At 36.4% G+C, this 22,337-nt stretch overlaps 4 protein-coding genes and 1 long non-coding RNA gene across 5 annotated transcripts; 1 reads left to right on the forward strand and 4 right to left on the reverse strand.

The window, feature by feature from the left end:
- Nucleotides 1–792: 792 nt before the first annotated feature.
- Nucleotides 793–6,772, reverse strand: LOC131800108 (uncharacterized). The gene is made up of 2 exons (XM_059117791.2): nt 5,568–6,772; nt 793–3,893 (listed from the first exon to the last, which is right to left on the reverse strand). The coding sequence occupies exons 1-2, from the start codon at nt 6,124–6,126 to the stop codon at nt 2,995–2,997; spliced, it is 1,458 nt and encodes a 485-aa protein (XP_058973774.2). The 5' UTR covers nt 6,127–6,772; the 3' UTR covers nt 793–2,994.
- A 220-nt stretch (nt 6,773–6,992) lies between these two features.
- LOC136279789 (uncharacterized) lies at nt 6,993–10,653 on the reverse strand. The gene is made up of 2 exons (XR_010717000.1): nt 10,282–10,653; nt 6,993–8,408 (listed from the first exon to the last, which is right to left on the reverse strand). It is a non-coding gene; the product is annotated as an uncharacterized lncRNA (long non-coding RNA).
- Nucleotides 10,654–10,752: 99 nt separating this feature from the next.
- Nucleotides 10,753–14,425, forward strand: LOC136278107 (uncharacterized). Its single transcript, XM_066161399.1, has 6 exons — nt 10,753–10,767; nt 10,876–10,937; nt 11,195–13,129; nt 13,279–13,311; nt 13,874–13,921; nt 14,087–14,425. Exons 1-3 carry the CDS (start codon nt 10,753–10,755, stop codon nt 12,087–12,089), a joined length of 972 nt encoding a protein of 323 aa, XP_066017496.1. The 3' UTR covers nt 12,090–13,129; nt 13,279–13,311; nt 13,874–13,921; nt 14,087–14,425.
- A 4,211-nt stretch (nt 14,426–18,636) lies between these two features.
- Nucleotides 18,637–19,058, reverse strand: LOC136278110 (glutamic acid-rich protein-like). The gene is made up of 2 exons (XM_066161407.1): nt 19,044–19,058; nt 18,637–18,999 (listed from the first exon to the last, which is right to left on the reverse strand). The coding sequence occupies exons 1-2, from the start codon at nt 19,056–19,058 to the stop codon at nt 18,637–18,639; spliced, it is 378 nt and encodes a 125-aa protein (XP_066017504.1).
- On the reverse strand, nt 18,932–21,852 carry LOC136283330 (uncharacterized). Its single transcript, XM_066171938.1, has 2 exons — nt 21,121–21,852; nt 18,932–20,211 (listed from the first exon to the last, which is right to left on the reverse strand). Exons 1-2 carry the CDS (start codon nt 21,698–21,700, stop codon nt 19,070–19,072), a joined length of 1,722 nt encoding a protein of 573 aa, XP_066028035.1. The 5' UTR covers nt 21,701–21,852; the 3' UTR covers nt 18,932–19,069.
- Between the last annotated feature and the right edge of the window lie 485 nt (nt 21,853–22,337).

Raw genomic sequence — 22,337 nt, forward strand, 5'->3', positions numbered from 1 at the left:
AACAGAGATTTCTCAATTTGAGAATCCAATGAATGCCCTTTTCCTCATAGCCATCTTAAGAGCCTGGTCTGAGCTTTAAATATACATATTTTAATATATTATTTTTTTTCAAATTCAGATGTCAAGGAATCCAGATACAAAATGGTCAAGGTTCTTGTTGACAACCTCATTCAAGGCCAACTCATTGTGAGCCCAGGAAAAAAAATACAAACAGTACAAACAGCAGCTAAGTTTGCAGTTTAGGATAACTTCATTCTAATTTATTGTTACAGTTACAACAAGATTTTAATCAAAAAATCAATTTTATTTGTCTGTAATTAGCCCCTTCACTCCCAAGAGTGCTTGGTTTTCAAATATAACTTAAGATATTGTATTTTATGGAAAAGAATCAACAGATTTTATTCATTATTTGTGTCAAACCAAATTTAATGATTGATTAGAACTATTTTATATGAATAGCTGTAATTGAAGATTAATCCGTATGAAGTTTTCAAGAAAAGAAAAATAAATCAAATTCCATCCTAATATTACCACACATTGATGTTATTTAATCAAAAATATTCTACATGTAAGCCTTAATTAAGCTTCTAAATAAATTTCATTGAATACTTGAATTTTAGCTGGGTTTTTTTTAATTTAAAGTATTTATTTTATATCATTAGCCTCAAATTTTTGCTTAAAATTCCCAGTAATTCTTAAACATTCCCAAAAATTCCCAGAAATTCCCAGAAATTCCCAGAAATTCCCAGAAATTCCTAGAAATTTTTTAGATTTACAGCTTTTCAGGGAAAGTCATTGGTTCTCTGAGTTGGAATTCCTAGGAATTCCTAGGAATTCCAAGTCCTGTTGGCTATAAACTTGGAATTTCTGGGAATTTCTGGGAATTTCTGGGAATTTCTGGGAATTTCTAGGAATTTCTAGGTTTTTAGAACCAGAGTTGTTATGGTTGGGAATTCCTAGGAATTCCTAGGAATTCCCAGTCCGAATTTACCGTGAAAATTCACACCTTTATTCCTAGGAATTCCTAGGAATTCCTAGGAATAAATTCCTAGGAATTCCTAGGAAAATCCTAGGAATTCCTAGGAATTCCAAAAGCCATTTCGCAAGGGTATCACCTGAGTTTATGATGTAATTTAGCCATCATAAAGAGTTTCAAAGCTTACTTTTGCACATTAGCCCATTGTCAGAGCAAAAACTGAGAAAGGGCTCTGATGTTTGAAATGTCAACTTTGAAACCCTTTACAGTGGCCAATTTATGTTATCAAACCTGCTGATAATACTAAGTCATGAGAGTGGACAACTATATCCCATACTTTTTTGGTCAACCTAAACAAGATAATATTTGCTCAAGTTAATAAAACTAGTAAAATGTTTATATTCTTTACTTTTCTGTGTTAAATGAACTAAATGGCCAAATAACTGTAAGACTGTGCTGAAAAATGTTATCACCCAAATAAAAGATATTGGCTAATGTACATCAGTCCTTATGGGGAAGACTAAAATAAACAAAAAAGCAAACAAACCAGAAAACAAATAACAAACAAACAACTTATAAAAACATGGTAGCAAAACTGACATTAACCCTTTACACCATCATCAGTTTGCATCTTTTCCATACTGTTCTCAGTACATTTTCTAAGATTGTGACAAGAATTTGTCAACCCCATTATTTTATTAACCATTATTACATTATTACCTCATTACATTATTAACCATTACTTTTTGAAATCTGTTTTAGCTGCCTTTGAAAGGCATAACTATAAATTAAATATCACAAAAGATTTTTATAGGCTTTCACTTAAACCATTGATAGCCTCTTACAGTTAAAGTCCTTCTACTGACAGAAAAATTAAATAATTTACAACTATGTTCAACTTGACTAATTTCAACTATTCTTATGAAGTAAAAAATAGATCTTTAAGAGCACTCATCCACCGAGATTTGTAAAAAGAAAGAAACAACAAACAAAGGTAATAACCATGGATCAGGTCGCAGAAATATTTTGCAAACTCAGTACAAGACCTGAAGTAAAATGAGAGAAGTACCCAAGGCACAAGAGTTAGAGCACATTTTTATTGAGTGGCATAAAACCAAACCAAAATTAATCACAAGGGCCAATTAGAATAAAAGAAAATACCTTAAAGAGGTAACAAGAACTCAAAGTAAAAAAACTGATTTTAGTTTTGCATTTGATTGGTCGAGAGAGTAGCGTTTTTTTTCTAGACCAATCACAGAGAGAAGTAAAGCAAACCCAATGCAATTCAGGATTAATTTCAATACTCACTTCAAAATTGTGCTAGTGACTGAAATGTTAAGATTGGTTTTAATTTTACATGTAATTGCAAGGGTTCTCAACCAATCACTACCCTGAAAAGGAAATAATTAGATCTCTCTCACAGAGTGTCTTTCCTGAACCCCAACCTTGCATTATCAATTTTCATCAGTTAAGAGCCAATTAGTTGTCATGAAAATATTAAAATTACCTTCCCTGATATGTGATGTGTTGCTTATTGCAAATGGAACGGATTCAAAATGTACTACAGCTTCTTTTGAGCTAGAATATCCAACTTATAATAGACTATATATATTAGACTATATATACTATTCTGATAATAGACTATATATATTAGACTATATATACTATTCTGATAAATATAATAGTTGAACTGTTTTACAGCCACATGGAGCAAACTAGTTTTTTCTTTCATTCATTAATGATATCAGCTCTTTCTGTCTTTGAAAGACATAACTTTAAAATACATATCACAAAAGATTTCCAAAGGCATTCACAAACCCATATTAGACTATTTAAGTTACACAGTCCTTGCACTGACATGTTGACTAATTTCAACTGTCCTTATGAATAAAATACTGTCTAAAGCTATAAAGTAAGTGACAAGTTTATTGTTTATCACTATGTTCCTCTTCACTACATGTTACTATTCACTCCCCTCATATGATCCTTTCTCATTAGACTGTGTATGGCTCAGATTCTCATCTCCTTCTTCCAATGAATGTTTCTTCTTCTTCTCTAAATTTCAAGGCAAGCAAAAGATAGCGTGCTGTAAATTGGTAATTTAACTTGGGGATGCGCTTTGCTCCTTCCATACATTTACTTACACCCTGCTGAAATAGCTTAGTAACTGGACTCAACTTTTCAACTTGAAGATGGTTCCTCCTGCGTCTGCAGTCTGTATCCAGCTGCAATTCTTTACCATCTGGTAGGGTGATTTTAAGCTTCAATTGATACCAGGTTGAGTGGCTTCCCCCATTCCCATACATGCCACCCCAAGCTTTTACAACTCTACCTCCTGAAAACCTGAAGGAGGCTCTGCTTTCTACAAACTTGTCTGCAACTAAACTTGGTTTGTAATCACTAGATTCAAGCTCTGTTCGCAAAAGTAAGTCCTGCACAAGTGGTTTGGGCAATGGCTTCTGCTTAAGGTCTGAGGCAATCTCATAAAAGCCATTGGCATCCCTTTGAAGCTTTTTGAGAAATTTTGTCTCTGATCTCTGGATCAAGACAGCCATAGTTTCAGTGATCAGACTGGGAAGGTTTGAATCAGGATTATTCCATTCAGACACTAGGTTTTTCAACTTGGTATCAGCCTGAAGGTTCTGGTGAAACAGATCTAAAGCTGGCTGAACATAGCCTGGGGTGGGTTTTTCATTCCTGGACGGGTCTTTAAACCTGAGTTTGTGTGCTGCTGCCAAGGTATTCTGGTGCGGAAAGAAGTAGCACAGCCAGACAAAAAATGTGTTTGTTATTGGAGGAACTGTCTCACCAAGCTCTTTCTGCAGGAGTTCCACCACTGGTTTCATTGGTTTAACTGCAGCTTGAAGATCTTTTTCTTCCCAATACTGATAATCGCAAGTGCAATAGAGGGTGATATCTACAAAAAATGGTATTTTAGCTTTGAAATTAGTAATTTGACCATATAGTCAAAATAGCATTACAGACCGTCTGCTGACATAGAAGTGTATAATACCAAGAGATGTACTATGGCAAATTGCTATAATTGTCACAAAAATATTAAACATAAAATTCCACTGCACTTTGTTACAGACAATTAGTAGAGGGTCCTAAACTAACTTATCCTAGCATTCAAAAGCATGTCTGGTTTCCTTATAAATTGTCAATTTTCCTTAAAAAGAGGGGGTCATCACACACATGTTTGCCAAAGAAGTCTTTTTTTAGGTTCAAATTTTTTGCAATTATTTTGGCTGGGATGACTGAACTTACCAGTCAAACCCAAGCAAGCATGACATAAATGAAGGATGCTTACTGGATGACTCAATCAATTAATCAATCAAGCCCTGACTCACTCACCCAATTCCACCCCCACTTCTTTCCATCTTCTCTTTCATCATTCATTCATTCATTCATTCAGTCAGTCTGTCAATCAGTTGGTCTGGCAGTCAGTCTGTTACTCTCAGTCAGCAAGTAAATCAGCCCATCTCTCTCAGTCAGTCAGTCACTGTTATCAATCAGTCAGACAGTCAAATACTGTCTCAGACAGTCAGTCATTAAAGGCCTAAGTGCATTGGGCTGACTTGGTATGTCAGTCAGTCGTACTTAGTCAGTTGTACTCAGTCAGTCAGTCAGTCACTCTCACAGTACTAAGTAACCGATTCAGCCAGCTTTTCAATCACACTCTCAATTCAGCTATCTCAACCAATTTCACTGTTATCAGCGCTGAAGTCAACTACCGTATCTACTCGTGTTTAAGTCGATCCCCATTTTCAAGGTCAAAAATCGGATTTTTCATCATTTTTAGTAGTAAAAGTAAACTTCAGACCAATCGATATTTCCCATAAAGTTAATCGCTTATTTCTGAGAATGAAAACACGGTGAATTAAAAAAACCTGCAGAGCAAAATGTAATCGCTTGCTGTGAAGTTTATTAGCACTTATTTGTATCACCACGATTTAAGCGTACACGAGCACTTTTATGCACTAGACAACTATTTTACCATATTTTGTAAATCGCATTGAAAATGGAATCGTTTTGCATTTAACTAAACTTTTATCTTAATGTTGAGTTTGAAAGGAGATTTAGAAGACCGAAGGAACACCGAGAGCTTCGAAGGGATAATTGTCGCGCGTAACAAACAAGACAACGACAGAGAACAGCATTTGCTAGGTCTCTAAGCTACTAAAACCGTTCGCTGGAGACGAAAATTCATTCATCACTATAAACAGCAGCGACGTTGTAAGAAAAATTGTCTACCCTTCAGATCAGAAGACACAATAGAAATCAGCTCCAGTAGCTTTGTGTTTAAGCAACTTAAAATTTATTATTATAAACTTTTCGGTTGACAAAGAATGCGCTGAAAACTGACGAAACCCGAACCCAATTGGAACGAGTTTTGTAAACTCAGTTTTCCTAACGGACTTCAGGCAATATTGTTACGCCAATTTCTTGGATTTATTGGGTCAGGTCTTCGTGTAAGACTTGTTAAGAAGTCGAGGGTAATTTTTTGGGCTGATATTTTGGTCATAAAAGGTCGAATTATACACAAGTAAATACGGTAATTTGTAATTTAAAAAATAACCTGTAAACTCACCTTTTGACTCTACATCCAAATCTTTACAAGTTACGCGGATGTGCAACTCGTTGTCTTGATCATCGATGTGCACATGAAAGTAGGTGGTATCGATCTTTAAGTCCTTGTCACAGCCTGGCAAATGCAACGTGACACTTCGATATTCGGTAAAACAATTCGCTTGCCGAATGCCTTCTTCCCCTGTTTTACTCTCCTGATTTCTGATCCATGTAAACAATTTAGCTGCCACAGGTCCGTTTTCCTCCCGAACTTTTACAACTTTCGCATAAGTCAGGAGTTCCTTAGCTGCTGTAAGGCGTGCAGCATTGGACAGAAGATTCTCCAGATTTCTAAACTTGTTGTAGTCTCTCCTGCCATCGGTGATTTCCACAAGGTAGCATTTTATGTAGTATTCAGCTTTTGCTCGCAGCAACTTTGGATGGAGACTGCTCCGAATGTGGCTAATCACCTGTTGAACCCTCTTGCAGGAGAGAGCGACGTTGTGAAAGGAAGCCGGATCATCCAAAAAGGAAATAATTCTGCAAAGGCAGTCGTCATTGATAGTCAAGAAAGAGGCCATACGGCTGATCTCCGGTGTAAAGCCACAGCTAACGTCATGAGTCGCTTACAAGCGGATTTCGCATGAAGAGCTTTGCGGACAACTAATTTGCATAAAACAGGTGTTTATTAATTTCCGGAGTGTTTATTAATTTCCGGAGTGCAAATTTTACGATTATTTGGCTCAAAAGTCCTTAAAGTAAGACTATTAATCGCAAATGGCATTTCTAGCGATTAATAGTCTGAAAGCGTCTTCTAACACGAATAATAATCGTGGTTTTAAGTACGACGTCATCGGTGATTTCCATAAGGTAGCATTTTATGTAATATTCAGCTTTTGCTCGCAGCAACTTTGGATGGAGAATGCTCCGAGTGTTTTTAATCACCTGTTGAACCCTCTTTCAGGAGAGAGCGACGCTGTGAAAGGAATTAGGATCGTCCAAAAAGGAAATAATTCTGCAAAGGCAGTCTTCATTGAGAGTCGAGAAGGACGCCATAATGGCAAAATGAAACGAATGAGGTCCGCATCACGTACATACAATTAGTTAAGGGCTAAGGTGTTACAGGCTATTCACAGCTTTCTAGAATTTTCTTCACTTCCTTATCCCTGTAAATATAGCATATCGCTCGAGAGTTTCTATACCTGTTCTTAATTTTTGCATTCAGTAAAGAAGGTAGTTTGATAATGGACACCTAGCCTTTGAATCCACATGAAAAATATTGATTATAGCTATTTTTACAATGCTCATAATCATTTGTGAATTTTGTCATTCTTAAAACCTCTTTTACAAAATGAAAAAAACAAAAACAAAAAAACAATAGATTAAATTTAAGAGCCAAAAAGAATAATGCTCCCAAAATTACCACCCTGTCAATGTAACAGCAATATCCTTAAAGGCATTCCTTTATTTGAAACTCAACTAATTACAAACACAATTCAACTAGGAGAGGTAAAAAAAGGAACAATCATAAGAGTGAAGAGGGGCATGTTACTTAAGAAACTGTGATGCTGCTCGGTGGGGGAGTGTAACAGGGTAAATAAGTATTATCAACTGAGTTGATCACATGAATTGGCCATCGTGATGAGTTTCAAAACTGATATTTTGAGCATTAGCCCTTCATCAGAGCAAATGACAAAGGGCTCTGATGCTTGAAACGTCAACTTTGAAACTCTTTACAGTGGCCAATTTATGTTACCGACCCAGTTGATGATACTAAATCATGAGAGTGGAGAACTTCATCCAATATCTGAGTTTTGTCAACCTAACCAAGATAATATTTCCTTGAGTTAATATAATAATAAAATGTAATATTCTTTACTTTTCTGTGTTACATGAACTAAACAGCCAAATAACTGTAAGACTGTGCTGAAAAGCGTTATCACCCAAATGAAAGAACTTGGCTGATGTACATCAATCCTTAGGGGGAAGACTAAAATAAACAAAAAGACAGACAAACGAGAACACAAACACCAAACAAACAACTTATAAAAACAAAGTCACAAAACTGACATCAACCCTTTACACCATCATCAGTATGCATCTTCTCCATACTGTTCTCAGTACATTTTCTAAGGTTGTGACAATGAGAATTTGTCTACCAGTGACAATCAAGAGGTTTTTCAGTTAGTGCATGGTCATCTCCTTTATTCTGATGACCTTAATGTTTGATTCAGGGGTGATATTGTAATGAAAGCACATAGCCATCAAATCATTAAAAAAAAAAGAAAAAAAAAAAAGAAAACATTTAAAAGCCATTAAAACAGTCAAAGAGAGTGAAGAAAAGATATATTGCAAATCATATATTAGACCCCAGAAGTAAAACAAGAGTGGTGCCCAAGCCACTGGAGTGAAATACAAAGTCACTATGATTGTTTTTAGTTTTAGAGACCAGTCAGTATTCATTGTCTGAGGAGAAGGGGGAAGGGGAAGGTGAATGTGGGGGGGGGGGGGGGCGGGGGGAAAATTTGGAGCCGATCACATGGTTTTCAGGAACATTTGCTACACCTATGTTAAAGTTCAAACTAATACAGTTACAGTCCTTGCACTTTTATGTTGACTAATTTCAACTGTTCTTATGAATAAAATACCATTTAAAGCTATAAAGTAGGTGAAAAGTTTATTGTTTATCACTATGTTCCTCTTCACTCTCCTCATATGATCCTTCCTCACTAGACTTAATGTATGGATCAGATTCTCATCATGTCTTTTCTTCCAAGGAATGTTTTGTCTTCTCAGCCAAACGTCATGACATGTAAAAGATAGTAGGCTGTAAAGCAGTCATTTAACTTAGCAGTACTTGGACCTAGGAATTCAACATGAATGTAAACTTAGGAGCCATAATAGTTGTATTAATTCTGAGTATCCCGAGTACTGACTGTCATACAGCATTCTGAGGTACAAAATTAATCTTCCATCCTCACCCTTTGATTTCCGCATAAAAATTAAATATTCTGACGGCCTTCTGCCTAAAAGACTCACACTCAAAAAGTGAGATCAAATTTTCTTGGTAAATGTTTTCCTTAAATTATGACTTGTAAATTGAAAAATCTGTCAGATTTCATGTCAGACAGAAATTTTTCCTACCCCAAGGCAGGTAAATGGTGTCTGTTTTGTTTCAAAGAAATAGGTGTCATCTTCTTTTATTGACAGTTTTTCAATATTGTGCTGAATGATTGAAAATCTTACTGATTAACATTTAACAATACACTGATTTAAAAGCAATTGGTTTGCATTTTGAGTCAGTTCAGTCCAATTTGATGTCAAAGTTATTATTTGCTGTTCTTGCGAAATACACTGACCAGAAGAAGCATTCAGAAGTATTAAGGCTAACCCAATAAAGGCTAAAGTACACCTTCTTAAGGCTGCGATCCTTCCATACCTCACCTACTGCCATCTCACCTAGCATTTTTGCCAAGCAAGTGACAAGAGAAAACTTGAACGCACTCAGGAGAGGGGTTTGCGTGCAGTCTTCAGAGATAGTAAATCTACATATGAGCAATTACTTAAGAAGGCTAATTTAAAATCTCTTTATGAAAGAAGGCTACAGGATATAGCTTGTTTGATGTTTAAAGTGAGGCATAATCTGTGCCCACTGACTATCAAAAATTTGTTTTCATTGAAAAGTTCCACTTACAACCTCAGAGGCGCAGATTTCCACATTCCTAGATTTAATACTGTTACCTATGGAAAACATTCCCTAAGATATATTGGCCCTTTGCTGTGGAATCGACTTTCAACTAACATAAAAACCTCACCTTCTCTACAATCTTTTAAAAAACAGATCTGTTTAACTAACCTTTCGTCTAAATTAGAATACGATTGTGAGAACTGTGTTCTATGTAGCACATGAACAATTATCTGGCTCAGGGAACACTCTATGTGTTTATTTGATTTAATAATGAGTATTAAATAAGGTAGTTTAAACTTTTAGTTCTTAAGGTCAATGACGTATTTAAATTTTATCTATTGTGAATAGTTAAATTAGTTGAATTTTAACTTATTGTATTGAGTTTAGGTGTCCCCTATTGGTAGAGGGTTTCTTACCCTCGGCTAGATCGATTTGAAACATGAATAAAGTTTTTCATTCATTCATTCAATAGAAGTGACAATGCTGTTAACAACCCATCACAGAAGTAAGGTTCAATTGTATATTTTTGGTTGGTCTTCCTAGTTAGGCGGTGACGCTATTGAACATTACACATGTATTAATTACGAATTATGAATGTATTACTCTAAGATCAAACAACTACACATTAAAGGTTGAATTTAATAATATATGGTTTGTGGTGGTTTCCATCTATGCTAACTGATTCCATGAGGAAACAGTGCGTTTAAAATTTGTAAGACTTCATAAAATTTGGTAGGATAAAAAATGACAGGTGCACTTGTCTCATTGAACTGATAACGTTTTTTTTTTCTTATGGCAAAATAGACAAAAATTGACCTTGTATACCTGGGCCCTAATCTCTCAGTCAGTCAGTCAGTTAGTCATTCTCTCAGTACATAATAATAACAACTCAGTTAGTCAATCTGTCAGTCACTTCAGTCAGACAGCTAGACAGTCAGGCATTCAGTACGTCAGACAGTCCGGCAACTGGTCCTATCACTCTCTCAATTCAGTTAACTCAACCTCTTTTACTGTGATCAGAGCTACAGTAATCTAATCTTTAAACAACCTGCAAACTCATCTTCTGACTTTACATCCAAATCTCCACAAGTTACGTGGATGGTCAACTCGCTGTCGTAATCACCACTGTGATCGTAAAAGATGGTGGTATCGATCTTTAAGTCCTTGTCACAGCCTGGCAAATATTCGATATTCGGTGAAACAGGTCGCTCCCAGTTCGCCTTCTTCTGTTCTACTCTCCTGATTTCTGATTCATGTAAACAATTTAGCAGCCACGGGTCCATTTCCCTCCCAAGCATATACTACTTTCGCAGTGAAGAGTTCCGTAGCTGCTGTAAGACGCTCAGCATTGGAGAGAAGATCTTCCAAATCGCTACATTTGTTGTAGCCATGGTCGCTCTTATCATCACAGCCAGCCCAAGCTCACGTCTAGAGAAAAAGCTAACGATTAATTCATGAGCGCGTCACGCATTGCGTGACTCGATGTTAAGTTACCAGGGGAACCGTTGAAAATTTGAACATGTTATCAGGAATGGTATGGGGAACGAAATATGGTCGATTTACAACAATAAATATTTCGAAATATGAATATTTTACACGTAAAATCGATAAAAAATACTCACATCCTGTGTGTCCGTTGTAGTTTCTCGCGATTTCTGCTGTTTTAAGCTTGCTTACCATCACTGTTATTTATGTCAAAAGATGGTAAAGCAAGCTGAAAACGGCAGAAATCGCTAAAAACTACAGCGGACACACAGGATGTGTGTAGTTTTAATGATTTTACATGTAAAATTTTCGTATTTAGAAATATTTATCGTCGTAAATCGATCATATTTCGTTCCCTATACTATTCCTTATAACGTGTTCAACGATTCCCCTCGTAACTTAACACTGAGTCACACAACGCGTAACGCGTTATTGAATTAGGGTGTCAAAGGGTTTTCGCGTGACGCGTGATGCAGGGTGCTTCCTTCCCACAGGTTTGGGACATTTCGCCGAGTTTTGGACGCTGAGATGAAAGATGCAACTAGATGCGGCCTTACTGTTTCAACAAAGAAGGACGAGAAAGAAGCCATCACAGACGAAGAAGAAGATTTGTTCTGGAGCAAAGGCTTAATGGGAACTGGTTCTTCTAATTCGTTATTAAATACAGTATATTTCTATAATGGGAAGCTGTTTGGTTTACGCGGAGGGGAACATAGGAATATTACTGTAAGAAATATAAGGGTAAGCGATGATTGTCTTAGATTTGAAGAAAGCAGCTCAAAGAGTTACCATGGCGGTATTTGTGATCTCAAGTACGTTCCTCGTGTTGTGACGCATATTTGTCATGAAAGGGGTCAAACTCATGCTCGTTGTTTAGTTGAAGTTTATCGACTGTATTTGGGTTTTTGTGATTTTCCTTGTAAAATGGACAAAGCATTTTACTTTAGGCCCAAGAAGAATCGTTTAGGGTTTGATAATGTTCCAGTTGGAATTAATACTTTGAATCAAATTTTGCCAAACATGTGTTCAGTTGCAGGAATTAGAAAGAAAACCGCCCATTGTCTTAGAGTAACATGTGCCACATCGCTCTTTAATGCTGGGGTTGACGAAAAACTAATTCGTGAACGCACGGGTCATCGCTCAAACGCTCTTTTTCAGTATGAGAAAGCTAACAGAGAACAAATGGTCAAGGTTTCCTCAATTTTAGGAACAGAAAGTAAGAAGTGTACTACTACGTCTGATGTTGAAATTTCACATGATGTAAACAAAGGGGAAGATGCTGATCATGTCAGTTCTGTATTTCAGGGAGTAACTTTCGATAAATGTAATGTTAAACTCGTCATAAATTCTACGAACTGCGATAACATGTGAAACACGCAACTATTGTGTTACATTCTTTAAAGAAATAAAATTTTGTTGATTGCTTGAGATGTCATTCACTTCAAATTAATTTATTGATGTCATATGATTTTCCGAGAATCAGTCGACATTTGGATATTGTATCCAAATCTCTAAAGATTTGGATACAATATCCAAATCTTTAGATTTTCATCCAGTTTTTCATTGAGTATCCAAACACATGCACGTGATGTGGTATACAAGCAGTGATTTGTAGTTGACTTTATGAATTATTAATGAGTTTGAGAAGTTTTGGTCTCAATAGATTCTCCCTTTCATGATGAATAACTTAGTTTCCACTGGTACTTTTCTTCGTATGTAGTCTTTTTCTAATCATGATTTCAAATAATTAACTTGTAATTTTTACTTTTCAGTATTTTTCAGAGCTCTGATCTCTACAAAAAGATTGATAAACTATAAGGTCACTCAGCTTAAGATTTCCATGACAGTGATACTGATATGTTGTCATCTTTTTTTTATTAAATAGATTCAACAGATGTACAGGAGGTTTGCTCATTGCTAAATAGCTGTGGTTCACGGACCATCAGTTCTGCAGCTCCACAGCCGAGTTATTCTTGTGGCAATATCATTTCTTCATGTGGGGTAGACTTCAAAGGAGATACCAGTATCAGCCCCTATGCACAATCAGATCTTCATGAAGTTATAGATTTGTCAACTTTGCAACCAGACAATACCCCTGCCATATTTACTCCAGATAGTGTTGAACTTTCTGGTCTGCAAATTTACAAGACAGATGTGGCAAGTGTCCGACCAAATGCCATGATCACTGACACAATAGTTTTCTTCTTGTTCAAATGAGTATATTTGTCAGTGTAATCATATATATTGTAAACTTAATTTCTGTTGCTTGCAATGTATAAAGAAACATGTTTAGATACTACCAATTCTGTATTTTGTTTCAGGTAGCTACCCCCGTGTATGTATCCCATTGTGAGTACCTATTTCTAAACCATTTTAAGTGGGGAACAAGATGTTGGACAAACTTTCTCAAGGTACAAAAACTTTAAATGGTATTGAAGCTACCTAACTATAAACACTGTTTTATAGATAAGTGTTATAAAAGATGGAATGGTTTAACACCTCCACCTTATAATAACAACTTGTAAGATTATTTTGATAAGAATATTTATTTATTTTTCAGTTTACATTGGTTCTTGGTTGTCTTAACCCCATGGTAAGCATATGGTTAATGCAAGATTAAACATTAGTAGGATTTCTCTTACTGGAAGCAGTAAGATTCCTTTTCATGGAAGGTATAATAACCACAGTGTTATTGTCCTTTTGCCCAAATTTATAACTGTTTCATTTACATTCCTTTTCTGGGCATTTTCTGATAATGGACTCACTGATGTGGGATATAAGCATTAGGCAAGAGGAAGTACATAATATCAACAGGTACAAATCTTCATAAATGAAAATCTTAAATATGGTCATTTTTAAATCTCCTTTATTTGGTTAAATAGAGTAATACTTTTTGTGCTACATGTTGACATTTTTTTAAAATATTAATCAGCTTCTTGGATCATCTTTGTGCAACTAATGATGTATCCACAAAAACAAGGCAGCAAATGAATCATGTGCTTAAGGTAACCTATTTGACAATATGTTTACAGTACAGAATCCTGTACATAAACTATTGCAACAACATGATATCAAGTCTGAATTAAACAATGCAAACTGACACCATTACAGAACAGCTAGGAATATTTCACTTATCAAATGGCTCTCACTTTCAGGTACCACAACAATTGCCAGGAAGCATGTTTGTTGACCATTTCTTAAAGGTATATCAGTGCATGTTATAATGTTGATGCAATATGATCATATTTACCATAGACCATGGTAAATCACATGAAAATGGATCAAAATCCTGGCTGTTTTAAAAATGTTGAGTTCCTTGGAATTTAACAGAAGTTAAATGACATTCATGCCAATACATTATCCCATAGGATATTGAGGAGTATGAAGGTGACCCCAGTGGGTATGTCACTGCATAACACACCTGTGGTTTTCTCCACAAGATGTGGAAAGCAAGAGAACATTAACAAGGAACTATTCAGAGGCTTTATTTGTAACGGAATAAAATGTACTTGAGGATAATCAAAGTGCTCTATGAGCAAACTCGTGAATTGACACATGATGTTTTGGATTATGTTTAATGTTATCTGGTTTAGGGAATTTTGTGGTTGATTGTCGTATCTAGAGTACAAGCAGTGGTTCAGTTTTCGCTAATGTAGCAAAGAAACAAAGTAATTGAAATTGAAATGATCGTGCTATTACATTTGACAAGGGTGGATGATGTCATGTGTTTTAAACGTATATCATTTTTGTTTCTGGTTCAAAAGAAAAGTTTGGAAGTAAATGTGGGTGAAAAGTGAAATTTACTGTCAATCATTGTAAAAATTAGAAAATCAAGGCAATACTGTCTTAATGAAAACATTAACGACTCCCTCTTTATCAAATGAGACAAACGGGAACGAGTTTTGAGTGATATAACTAAGCCAAGACTGCCACCGTCATTTTGGATCTCCGCCTAGGTAGATTTTGGTCACGTGCTAGGCAACGTATAATCAATAACAAGATAGGATTTCATTTCAGGCCTATTTATCAATTTTGTGGTGTATAACTTTCGCATTTTAGTACGTAATACGTATTTTGAATCTTCAAATTGTCTTGAAACTTAAAAGAAAATTGTTCGTTAAAAATTCACTGAAAATCGGTAGCTAATCGGTACACTTGTAATTTCGTCAGTCGCCGGCATCTTTTGTTGCTTCACACAGGAAAAACACACGATACGAAACGTAACGATCGATTTTGTCCTCAATCTCACGCCATAACAGAAAAAGCTTTTGAACATCTGTCAACTCCGTGCGCTTCGCAGTAAGTGATATTTTCAATGAATCTTCGGATTGTTTTTAAGTTCAAGGATTGTGAATTACAATTTTATGAAAAACGAAGGTTGTAGTGTGAATCCTAGCATGCCTGCCAGTCGCTGGCGCTGCTTGTTGAAACTAAAACGAAAAAAAAAAAAACACTCTTTTAAGATTATCATTGGCTTCTTTTTCACCCCACCACTATTCTTAGCAACAAAGGTCGCCATTTCGTTTGTTTATTGCTCGCCAAAAACTATCAAATGCACTCAAAAGCCTAAAATCGAAAAAAAGTTTACAGGAATCAACCGATTGAGCGAGCGAATGCTATTCCCCACATCGTATCTATAACTCGTTCCTGCGCATGCGCGCAATTCACGAGTTAAAAAATTATACATTAGGCATTTTTATAAAAATTTTTAGGAGATCTGTTTTTAGTTGAATATATGGAAAATAAAAATAAAAAAGTTAAATTGAAATACAAAACTATACTGTTGATGAGCTCAAGCATGATTCAAGAGTGTCAATACTCTTGCAGTATTGATTTACTGTTAGCATGGTCAAGTTTCATTTATTAATGATGGTTGCAAATTTACTAATATTGCACAGACAGTGACTGCTGAGCTAATGTATGGTTTACATGTAAGTGGAACAACTCCACTAAAAAAATTGAATGATTTCAAACGCTTAATGATACGCTCAATATGAACCCTCGCAGTTACAACACACCTTGTAGCAGTTGATGCAACTGAAGAAACATTATTTTTCTTCATGACTGGAGGTGCAATAAGTATAGTTTCATGAAGAGCAAGATAATCCTGTTTGTTGAAACCCTTATTAGCCATTGCAGCATCTCACAACTGTAATTCTTCCAGAAAACCACCGGCTTTCACAATCTCCTTGTCACTGATACTGCCTTTGTATAATTGAGACAAAAATTTGACATGCAAAATGGGAGACATTGAAATAAGTAATTTAAATGTGTTTGAGGATTTATAGTGGAGCTCGCAGAGCTTAGCCCCATAATTATACAAAATAGTAGTAACCCATCGAGCCCAAAAAAATTGGATGTACAACTGTACAACCGTACAAGGTGCTACTTTTAACATGCAAGGTCAACTGTACTGGGCATGCCAGCGCCATGGCTTTGTCGGGTAGTCTCTCATATACTAGGTATACTACCAGTAAATTGGTTAACTGTATTATTAATTAGTGGAATGTAGACTAGATGAATACAAAACAGATGCACCTCATCTGTTGGATCTAAAATTCCACTGTGCTCAAGAAAGAGGGAAATGGTAAAAAAGCAGCTCACAATAACCTGGTTGACATCACACCAGAGATACTTTATTCTTTGGTTATGAACAGATTTTCCAGTGATGTGGCTGCCTCTATTTAAAACCTCTTTCTTACAGCATGAAGTGAGCAACTTCTATGTTTTCCATTCCAAGATCACTGCAAACTCTTGATGGTAAATTGTAGTGCTAAACAGCTGACTGGAAATACCGCAGTACAGTTGAAGCCTTGTTGCTGGTTGATGCCTGAAGGAATACTATCATTCTTGAAAAATTATCTAAACCACCATTAATGACAATTTTGTATGGCTGGATTAGTTTGTGGTTGCCATCAATGAGCCTGTTGGACACCATGGAGACATTTGTTCCACTACACTATCACATATAAGTTAGGTGAAAATATGGTATGTAAAAAAAGTTAAATCTGCCTATCTAAGTGATAGTGGTAATGATAATAATAATAATAATGACAACAACAATAATGATCATAACAACAACAAGAGGCATTTGTTGACCACCCACGAGTAACAGGCAAGTATGTGAAGTTCATACAGTAGTAAAAATCTGTGCACCTTGCATAGTGCTTCTCAAACTTCACTGATCATCTGCTTCTATTTCTGCCATTTTGAAAGTTAGCTCCCAGAGCCTTTTGTTTTATCTGACTTTCAGTCATTTCTATTTCCGCTTCCTCATCTTTTAGCTTTATTGAACATCTTTTAGTTACATAAGGTCATGCGTGAATGAGTCAGGAAAGCGATGTATGCTGCACAACATTGATGTATGGCATCCAAAATCGATGTATCCTGGATTAAATTGATTTCTTTTATTTTAAGACTTGTGTTATAATGCATAACAATAACGTAATTGAACAAAACATTAATGTATCCATGTTTGATATTTTGTCCGTTAAAAAACCTGATAGCAGATACAATTCAACCAAAAAAAGTGGACAACTATATCCCATATTTAAGTTTTGTCAACCTAAACAAGATAATATTTCCTTGAGTTAATAAAACTAATTAAAATGTTTATATTCTTTACTTTTCTGTGTTGAATGAACTAAAATTATGTGCTGAAAAATGTTATCACCTAAATGAAAGATATTGGCTAATGTACATCAATCCTTAGGGGATGAAGGCTAAAATAAACAAAAAAGCAAACAAACAAGAAAACAAATGAAAGACAAACAACTTATAAAAATAACGTCACAAAACTGACATTAACCCTTTACACCCTACCATCAGTATGCATCTTCTCCATACTGTTCTCAGTACATTTCCTCAAGTTCTAACAAAAAGAATTTTTCTACCAGTGACAATCAAGAGCTATTTTAGTTGGTGGTCATCTCCTTTATTCTGATTACCTTAATGTTTGACTCAGGGGTGATACTATAATGTGAGCACACAGCTATCAAGTCATTCAAAAAAAGAAATAAAAAATAAAAGGCATTAAAACAGTCAAACAGAGTGAAGAAAAAAATATATTGCAAACCCGATATTAGACCCCAGAAGTAAAACAACAGAGGTGCCCAAGGTACTGGAGTGAAAGACAAAGTCACTATGATTGTTTTCAGTATAAAAGAAAAGTCAGTATTTATTGCCTGGAGGGGGTGGGGAAGAATTTGGGGCAGGTCACATGGGTTTTGGAGGGAATGAAGGGGGGATCAGTTAATTGTCACCAACAGAGTCAATGGACCAATAAGGGAGAATTGTAAGAATATTACAGAGCCTAATAGAAGGTTTAGGTAAATTTTGTTATGACACAAACAAAATTCTCTGAAAATTGCACCAATGACTAAGTTGTTATAATAGGTTTTAATTTTACATGTAATTGCAAGTATTCTCATCCAATCACAGCCCTGAAAAAGAAATAATTAGATCTTTCTCACACAGAGTGTCTTTCCTAAACTCCAACCCTATATTATGAATTTTTCATCAGTTACAAACCTATTTGTTGTCATGGAAATATTGACATTACCTTCCCTGATATGTGAAGTGCTGTTTATTGTAGGTGGAACAAATTAAAAATATGCTACAGCTACTTTTGAGTGAGAATATCCAACTTATAATAGACTATAAATCCTATTCTGATAAATATAACAATTGGACAATTTCTGTCTTTAAAAGACATAACTTAAAAAGACACATATGCATCACAAAAGATTTCCAAATGCACTTACTAAACCCATGTTAGACTATTACAGTTACAGTCCTTGCACTGTTATGTTGACTGTCCTTTTGAACAGAATACTGTTTAAAGCTGAAAAGTAAGTGAAAAGTTTATTGTTCATCAATGTGTTCCTCTTTATTATGTTCCTCCTCACTATGTTCCTCTTCACTGTTCCTCTTCACTATGATCCTCTTCTCTATGTTCCTCTTCATTGTGTTCCTCTACATTGTGTTCCTCTTCACTATGTTCCTCTACATTGTGTTCCTCTTCATTGTGTTCCTCTACATTGTGTTCCTCTTCACTATGTTCCTCTACATTGTGTTCCTCTTCACTATGTTCCTCTACATTGTGTTCCTCTTCACTATGTTCCTCCTCACTATGTTCCTCTTCATTGTGTTCCTCTTCATTATGTTCCTCTTCATTATGTTCCTCTTCATTATGTTCCTCTTCATTATGTTCCTCTTCATTATGTTCCTCTTCATTATGTTCCTCTTCACTGTGTTCTTCTTCATTGTGTTCCTCTTCATTCTGTTCCTCCTCACTATGTTCCTCTTCACTATGTTCCTCTTCACTATGTTCCTCTTCATTCTGTTCCTCTTCACTGTTCCTCTTCATTGTGTTCCTCTTCACTATGTCCCTCTTCACTGTGTTCCTCTTCACTGTGTTCTTCTTCATTGTGTTCCTCTCCACTATGTTCCTCTTCACTGTGTTCCTCTTCACTGTGTTCCTCTTCACTATGTTCCTCTTCATTGTGTTCCTCTTCTCTATGTTCCTCTTCATTGTGTTCCTCTTCACTATGTTCCTCCTCACTATGTTCCTCTTCACCATGCTCCTCATCCTCTCTGAGGAACGTTTCTTCTTGTCCACCAAATTTCAAGGCATGCAAAAGATAGTAGGCTGTAAAGTGGTCATCTAACATGGGGATGTGCTCCTCTCCTTCCATGCATTTATTTACACCCTGCTGAAATAGCTCAGTAACTGGACTCAACCTTTCAAATTGAATAGGTATCCTCCTGTGTCTGTGGTCTGAATCCAGCTGCAGTTCTTCTCTATTTGGTAGGGTGACTGTAAGCTCCAACTTATACCAAGTTGGGTTGCTTTCCTCATCCCCATGTATGCCACCACAAACTTTCACAACTCTACCTCCTGAAAACCTGAATGAAGCTCTGCTATCTAAAAACCAACTCTCAGACTCATCTTCAACCAAACTAGATTTATGATCCTTAGATTGAAGCTCCGTTCGTAAGAGTAAGTCCTGCACAAATGGTTTGGGCAGTGATTTCTGCCTAAGGTCTGAGGCAATCTCATAGAGGCCTTTGGCATCCCTTTGCAGCTTTCCAAGGAATTTTGTCTCTGATCTCTGGATCAAGACAGTCATAGTTTTGGTGATAAGACTGGGTAGGTTTGAATCAGGATCATTCCATTCAGACACTAAGTTTCTCAAGCTGGTATCAAATTGAAGGTTCTGATGAAACAGATCTATAGCTGGCTGAACATCCGCAGGGGTGGGTTTTACATTATTGGATGGGTCTTCAAAAATTAGTTTGTGTTCTGATGCCAAGGTGTTCTGGTGTGGAAAGAAGTAACACAACCACAAAAAAAACTTGTTTGTCATCTGAGGAACTGTTGCACCAAGCTCCTTCTGCAGGAGTTCCACTACTGGTTTCATTGGTTTGACTATTGCTTGACATTCATTTTCTTCCCAACTATCAATATCACAAGGGCAATAGTGGGAGACACCTACACAAAATGGTATTTTGGCTTTGAAAATGGTAATTTAACCACATAGTCAAAATAGTATTAGAGACAGTCTGCTGATGTAGAATTGTGCACAATACCAAGAAATGTACTATGGCAACTTGCCCATAATTGCCACAAAAATAACATAAAACACTGCTGCACTTTATTACAGACAATCAGTAGAAGGTCCTTAACTAACTTTTCCTAGCATTCAAAAGCATACCTGGTTTTCTTATAAATTGTTGTTAAATTGTTAAAGAGGGGATCACCACACCTGTGTTTGCCAAACAAGTCTTGCTTTAAGTTCAAGTTTTGTGCAATTATTTTGGCTGGGATGAATTTACTCACCAGTTACACCCAAGCAGGCATACTGCATAAATAAAGGATGCTTACTGGATAAGTCAATCAATCAATCTCTGACTCACTCACTCACACTTACTCACTTCCACATCCACTTCTTTCTGTCCTTCCTTTTGTCATTCATTCATTCATTCATTCATTCAGTCAGTCTATCAATCAGTCAGTCAGTCTGTCAATCAGTCAGTTTGTCAGTCAGTCAATACAGCCAGTTGACTCTCTTAATGAAATGGTCAGTCAGTTAGTCAGCCAGTCTCTCCCTCAGTCAGGCAGTAAGTCAGCCAATCTCTCAGTTGGTCAGTCACTGTTTGAATCAGTCACAGTCAGTAATACTGTCTCAGACAGACAGTCACTACAGGCCTAGGTGCACTGGGCAGACAGTATGTCAGTCAGCTGTACCCAGTCAGTCAGTCCGACACTCACAGCTAGCACCAAGTCACTCTTTCAGTCAGCTGGTCAATCACTCTCTCAATTCAGTTATCTCAACCAGTTCCACTGTTATCAGCCTGTAGTCAACTTAAATCATTAATCAAAGATAACCTGCAAACTCACCTTCTGACGTCACATCCAAATCTCCACAAGTTGCGTGGATGCTCAATTTGTTGTCGTTGTCATCATCGATCTGAGTATGAAGGTAGGTGGTGTCGATCTTTAAGTCCTTGTCACAGCCTGGCAAATGTAACGTGACACTTCGAGATTCGGTAAAACAAGTCGCTAGCTGTACGCCTTCTTCTTTTCTACTCTCCTGATTTCTGATCCATGTAAACAATTTAGCTGCCGCGGGTCCGATTCTCGCCCAAGCATTTACCACTTTCGCATAAGTCAGGAGTTCCTTAGCTGCTGCAAGGCGCGTAGCATTGGACAGAAGATTCTCCAGATTTCTAAACTTGTTGTTGTCTCTCCTGTCATCGGTGATTTCCACAAGGTAGCATTTTATGTAATATTCAGCTTTTAATCGCAGCAACTTTGGATGGAGAATGCTCCGAGTGTTGTTAATCACCTGTTGAATTCTCTTGCAGGAGAGAGCGACGCTGTGAAAGGAAACCGGATCATCCAAAAAGGAAATAATTCTGCAAAGGCAGTCGTCATTGATAGTCAAGAAAGAGGCCATATGGCTGATCTCCGGTGTCATAGCCACAGCTGACGTTACGAGTCTCTTACTATCGGATTTCGCATAAATAATATTTAGATTTAGCCAAGCCTAAAAGCGGAGCTCTTGTTAGTTTATTTTCTAGCCCCTCATTATCATTAAATTATTTGCTGTTCTTTCTGAGTGATGCTATATCGAAGGCGCTCGTCGAAGGTCGAACACACAAGTTTATAGTACAGCGGTTAAATTTATAATACGTCATGTAAGCTTCAGCACTTGTTCCCCACGAAAAATTTTTCAAAAAATTGTTCAAGATCGTTCTGAACAAAGGAGCTTTGAGGTCCTGCGGCAGTTTCTTGATTTTGTTTGAGTATTTTGTAGTTGTCATAAAATAACCACTGAGATATATTTCTTTTGAACAATTTCCATGGGATCTTTACCTGTAAGCTAAATGCAAGTACAATTTTTTTTTAATAACGGGCACATGAAATAGCATTACACCGGGCCGTTACTATTTTCTTCCCGTATCAATCATTAGGAGAAGAAGAAATATTACTAAATGAGTGATCGCGTAGTTTACAGCGATTCCCAAAATCCTAGATTCATGAAAACAAGCCATCAAACTATATTTCTCTGTTTTTATTAAAGTTCACACGGCAACCAGGTGGACAATCATTCA

Source organism: Pocillopora verrucosa, chromosome 1 (assembly GCF_036669915.1).
Source record: "Pocillopora verrucosa isolate sample1 chromosome 1, ASM3666991v2, whole genome shotgun sequence".
Lineage (NCBI taxonomy): Eukaryota > Metazoa > Cnidaria > Anthozoa > Scleractinia > Pocilloporidae > Pocillopora > Pocillopora verrucosa.

Coding starts and splice junctions, on each gene's coding strand:
- LOC131800108 (XM_059117791.2), bottom strand. CDS start 6,126: ATGGCCTCTTTCTTGACTATCAATGACGACTGCCTTTGCAGAATTATT. Junction 3,894..5,567: donor TTTGGATGTAGAGTCAAAAG/GTGAGTTTACAG, acceptor CATTTTTTGTAG/ATATCACCCTCTATTGCACT.
- LOC136278107 (XM_066161399.1), top strand. Junction 10,938..11,194: donor GTTATTTATGTCAAAAGATG/GTAAAGCAAGCT, acceptor CGCGTGATGCAG/GGTGCTTCCTTCCCACAGGT.
- LOC136283330 (XM_066171938.1), bottom strand. CDS start 21,700: ATGACACCGGAGATCAGCCATATGGCCTCTTTCTTGACTATCAATGAC. Junction 20,212..21,120: donor TTTGGATGTGACGTCAGAAG/GTGAGTTTGCAG, acceptor CATTTTGTGTAG/GTGTCTCCCACTATTGCCCT.